Raw genomic sequence first — 5,649 nt, forward strand, 5'->3', positions numbered from 1 at the left:
TATTTATTCTAACTGTATATCCTGCACTTGCTAACTGCACTTCTGGTTAGACCTAAACTACATTTCGTTACACTGTACTTGTATATGTGTAATGACAATAAAGTTGAATCTAATCTAATCCAATCTTACATTTTCATATTTCATTATATATTAAAATGCAATGTATGCTTTCTCTGACTTCTAGATTCAAACGAATAAATTACATTTACGGTCATGTGGTCTATTTTAAACGATGATATCAGGATAACTAACACAAACTCTTTTCTTGCGCAATATTTATACGAACAATATGAACGAACTAGCCCCGCCTCCCTTCCGTTACGTAAGCGAAACTCCGTACGTTGAGTGCGTGAAGTGTCCCACGCTTCATATTTTCGGCATCATAAGTGCACTTATTCTTCGATCATTTCAACGTGAACGCACTACTCACACTATTTATACGACAAAATGGCGTAGAATAGTGCATAAGTGCGCGATTTGGGACGCGTCTCTAGCCACCGGAAGCGTTTGTGATTGGTCGGTTTGGGCAACGAGTCTCAGCGTCAGAACGCGCATTGCATTCCGTTCCAGGTTGATTTATTTCTGTCCCGTTAACTTCTCTTCTGTAACCGAGTGCAGGAACCCTGTTGCATTATGGAGATGATTGTTAGGGCGCTTACATTACTCACTTTGTCATGTCTGATTGAAGCTAAGCAGAAAGACTTTTACACGTTTAAGCTCGTGAACAGTAGAGGGAGGTTAATCTCTCTGGAAAAATACAGAGGGTCGGTAAGTGTGTAAAGACTGAGATGACTATGACGTACATGGTACTAACATGCATGTAAGAAAGACTTCATTACTAATGTTGCATGTGATGTAATGACACAATGCACGTGAAGTATCATGATAAATACCGACAAACCCTCTGGAGTCGTGCATGCATGCATTCATTCAATGCTGTCTGTCGGTGTGTCTACGTGGCATGCTCGATCTTACGATGCATCTCGGGCTACTTCTAAGAAACGCAGCATTCATTCCATTAATAATGCTCACAGACACTGCTATATTATTAAAGAATGTTAACAAATGCATGTAAAATGTAAAGGCTGGTAATTTCATGAAACGTTGGTTCACATAGAATATGCACACTTGATTTATTGTTTAAACGTTATGTAGCCAACACATTAGGGCTATTTTTTGAACATGCATGAAATAAGTAGGGTTTTTGTTTCAATTAAAATAAAAAACTGAAATTCTTAAATTCTAGTCTTATGATTGTAAAATAACAGCATATTTTGCGCGTTGAGTCGCAAGATGTCGCTGTTGACTAACGCTAAAATAACTTTTAAGTTAAAAGTTTTGCTTTGTGATTTAATATGTTTTCATGATTTTATTTGATTAAATGGGCCCATTATTTGCCTGGACGTGTTCTACATTTATATTTACATTTAGTCATTTAGCAGACGCTTTTATCCAAAGCGACTTACAGATGAGGAAACATTGGAAGCAGTTTTAACAACATAGGCAACAAAATACATAAGTGCATCAAAACTGGTCCATTAAAGCCTAGCACAGTATACAAAGCTAAAGAACCCTGAGTTTCTTTGCCTATCGATCATTATGCAGTGTGAGATCTATACCCAGCAAACAATTTTTGGTTCCCAGAACGTCCTGGGAACGTTAGCATGTGGTTCCTAGAACGTTCCCAGAAAAGATATTCTAACGTTCCCTGTTGGTTTTCCAGGAAAGTTTTCTTGACGTTAATAGAACGTTCCCTGTAGGTTAGAGGAACATTCCCCTACCTTTGTACTAACGTTAGGGGAACGTTCTGTGTTTGCTGGGTAGGTAAGGCTTCGAGGCTCGGGCGTGTTTCAAATCGCCCAAGGCATTAATGTTAAGAAACTATCATTTGGGCAATTCCATGGAAATGTCAACCTCATAAATGTTTTTACTATACTTACAGCACAGTTATTAACATTTTGTTTTTATTCCTCATAAATGGGCACATGGGAATGAAATGAAACATGTTCTGTGAAGAGGCATCACTTCTGCATGTGTTGGGTATCATTGCTTTAGGTTCGTGCATCAGAATTCACAGAAGTTTGTTGTCCAATAGAAACCTTGTGCATTTTTTGTCACATCCATAACGCAGGTTTCCCTTTTTTAAAATAGAAAACTTGTGCACATAGTGATATTTTTCTGATGTTTAAACTCTATCAACATGGGTGCGCTTAAATATTAACAAATGGTTCGGTATATTTGTAACAAAAAACATCTTGAGCGTTTATATGTCACGTGCGTAACGCAAAATATCACATCCATAATGCTGGAATTGCCCATTTGCCGTTAACCGTTTAATGGCTTGAGTTTAAACACACAGGCTCTGTTTAAAATTAAAATGAAATTGTATTCTATATACTGTAATGTATTTAAAATGCTGTGTTTCAATCCATGTTTGGCTCAGTGTGGGTACTTCATACCAAGAATTGAGTTGGTCCATATCGTACCCCTGTATGCATTTGAATAGTCAAACAAGAACTACTATAATCATTACTAGCTGTACTACTATGAACATCACTATATAATGCCATTGTGAAAACGAAAGTGAAGTGGTAAAAAAAGAGATGAAATAAAAGGGAATGGAGAGGGAGAATGAGGGCACCATTAGCAATAGCACAGTGGCACTCAAGTCTCTGAGTCATAGTGCAGCTTGAGATACACTCAAATGGCTTAATTTGGCTTTTAAACCATAATTGGTCAAACATAATCCATCTGTCTTCCTAAAAATGAAAGTTGTGTGTTTGTGTAGGTCTCATTGGTTGTAAATGTGGCCAGTGAGTGTGGATACACCGAAGACCACTACACAGATCTCCAACTGCTGCAAAAAGACTTTGGGCCTTTCCATTTCAACGTGCTGGCTTTCCCCTGCAACCAGTTTGGCCAGCAGGAGCCCGGCAGCGATAAAGAGATCGACAGTTACGTGCGGCGAGTCTACGGGGTTTCTTTCCCATTATTCAGCAAGATTGCTGTGATCGGTGCAGGGGCCAATAATGCTTACAAATATATCGTGGGTGAGTGGAACTGTGGTTCTAATAGGTTTGATAATCACAGAAAGAAGTCGATGTTACTGCAACCTCAAAGAGCAAGCGAGCAAATTAAATTCTCTGAAAGACATTTTCCCAGAACTAACTATACTTTTCTCGAGCAAGATGATATTATATGATATGACCTTTAAGAATCTGTCGTCTTTGAGATGTAACGTGTGTGTAGTATTTTGGTTATGTATTATGTATATCCGTCCTTATATTACATAGCACAACAAAATATGAGTAAAGAAGCATTTCATTTCCACATTACATCTGATCTGCTTATGAATTTGCTCTCTTCTGATCACAGATGCATCCGGAAAAGAGCCAACCTGGAACTTTTGGAAGTACCTCATCGACACAGATGGCAAAGTGGTGGATTCGTGGGGTCCTGACGTCTCCGTGAAGGAAATCCGCCCTCGCATAGCGGATATGGTTCGGAAGCTTATCATCAAAAGAAAGGTGGAGCTGTAGCGTCACATTAGTCTCCGAGAAACTCTGAAATCTGTCAACGCTCAGACCTCAGAAATGGATTTTTTTTGAAGAAACAGATGCTTGTTGGGTGATTTAAAAAAAAAGCACTGAGAAACTCGGCAAAAATAGACCACCTTTGGGACCACTTGCTCGTGTTCTGATATGCTGAATAACCCACTCTGCATCTAATGGAACGACAAAATATGAGAGCAACCAAACTACTTATATGTGTCTTTTACTTTACTTATATATTTTGGGGCCCAGGTGAAAAACATTCAATCTGTTTGGCATTTTGTAGATGTTAATCATAAATTTAATCTTTGCAAGATGCCCAACGTGAGGTCTGAACCACATAAAAATATAATTGATAACCCAAAACGATTTAGTATTTTAAGGCTTAACTGTGCGGTTGTGTTTTATACACACTTAAAGCAGAACATTTGGACATTATCAAGGACAGGTTCACATCTTTTTATCCATCTTGCACAGAGGTTTTCAGGACATCTTTAAACATTCCATTAGTTCAAGTAAATGCTCAGTATGTGTGAATGTGACGAATAAACGTGAATATCGAAATCACAATTCAACAATGGAGATGTAATGTCTTAAAAGGGCCCTATTTTGCTCTTTGATGCAATGATGATGATAAATAAAGGAAATCAATCGAAAGAACGGACTTAAACCATCTCATGTTTTTAATGATATTTCATGCAAAAATAAAACTGTCATCACTTTTTTACCCTTATGGGGTTCAGAATGTATATGCAGTGTATATGAGTCTTTCGTCTGCCGAACACTAAATTAAATATTTTGAGAAATGTCTCAGTGATTCTGTGTTCATACAATGAAAGTCATACAGGTTTGAAGTGACGTGAGGGTGAATAAATTATGGAAAAAACATGTTAATGTATGTCGTGTGTCATGTACCAACACTAGTGGGAGAGATAAATAGTTTCCAGTATCACCATATTTCTATGCAGTTTGGTAATGTGTCCCACACCAATATGTATTTCTCCCATATTATAACTTGGCTTGAATCTGTCAGGATGTGTTGAGTTTCTTATAATGTAAAGCTCTCATCTATAATCAGCTTTGTTCACAATGAACTTTGAAAAAACGAAATATCCGAAATAACATTTGATATATTATTATATATTATATATCATGTTTCAATTTGACCGTTAGTTAATATAAAACTTGGATTAACTGTTTCTTTATGAACACAATCTCAACACTACATCGATGTATACGAACCTCCAACATAATATCTCTAATGTCACTATCAGACTTTGACACGCAGACTTTAAAGCAACGCTTCAAGCACACACGGTGAAATCAATTCAACACTAAATCATTATTCTTTTGACTGATCACATGCAGGTACGTGACCATCAATTCGGAATATATTCATAACCAAGAAGCTTTATCTTATTCATATCTCCTCTGTATTTATGTGTTTATCCACATGTTGTTTTTGTGTGTTTCAAGGGTCAACGGCACAGATTGTGGTATAATGTATGCACGATGACGTACAAAAGTGCAACACACTCATTGATTTATGAAGCAAATTTCATGTTAGGCACAAACCCTGAGGACGAGAGAGAAAACACATCATGCATTCTGAATGAATGAACAAACAAATGGTTCTGTTAACCCACCGGACTCCACAATCCATGATGAAAAGTGTATAAACAAAGGGAGTGTGGTTAAGATCGGGGATAAGAAATCAGCTTGCTCATTTGCACTGTTATGGAAACTAAGAGCTGAGAAGGTAGAAAAACAGAAGAATAAAGCCAGAAAAAAATATCTCCCTGATCTGCAAACATGTCACGTTACTGACCTGTTGATGTCCTTCATTTTTAAAATCTAGAGCTTTCGAGTTACCAAACTTCGGTATTAGAATGTAGAGCAGAATCTAATATGAATTTGAATTTGCATAATCAGAAGCAGCACAATATAAGGAAAATATATGCAATCTCACAAAGTCTGTCAAGAACATGACTGGGGACATATTCCCCCTGAAAAAGAAAGGGAATTATACTTTTTTATATTCAATCTTCACGCACTTTTATTCCTCAGCTTCGAATTCAATCTGAGGGTGCATGGATTT

At 37.3% G+C, this 5,649-nt stretch overlaps 1 protein-coding gene across 1 annotated transcript; it reads left to right on the forward strand.

Annotated features, from left to right (window-relative positions):
- Window positions 1-496: 496 nt before the first annotated feature.
- On the forward strand, window positions 497-4,431 carry gpx7 (glutathione peroxidase 7). The gene is made up of 3 exons (XM_079478859.1): window positions 497-768; window positions 2,789-3,050; window positions 3,376-4,431. The coding sequence occupies exons 1-3, from the start codon at window positions 634-636 to the stop codon at window positions 3,537-3,539; spliced, it is 561 nt and encodes a 186-aa protein (XP_079334985.1). The 5' UTR covers window positions 497-633; the 3' UTR covers window positions 3,540-4,431.
- Window positions 4,432-5,649: the final 1,218 nt, after the last annotated feature.

Source organism: Barbatula barbatula, assembly GCF_947034865.1.
Source record: "Barbatula barbatula genome assembly, chromosome: 17".
NCBI lineage: Eukaryota > Metazoa > Chordata > Actinopteri > Cypriniformes > Nemacheilidae > Barbatula > Barbatula barbatula.

What these genes read in the sequence shown, in the direction of transcription:
- gpx7 (XM_079478859.1), top strand. Translation starts at nt 634, where the DNA reads ATGGAGATGATTGTTAGGGCGCTTACATTACTCACTTTGTCATGTCTG. An exon ending in TGGAAAAATACAGAGGGTCG is followed by an intron (nt 769 to 2,788) that starts GTAAGTGTGTAA and finishes GTGTTTGTGTAG; the next exon opens with GTCTCATTGGTTGTAAATGT. An exon ending in TGCTTACAAATATATCGTGG is followed by an intron (nt 3,051 to 3,375) that starts GTGAGTGGAACT and finishes TTCTGATCACAG; the next exon opens with ATGCATCCGGAAAAGAGCCA.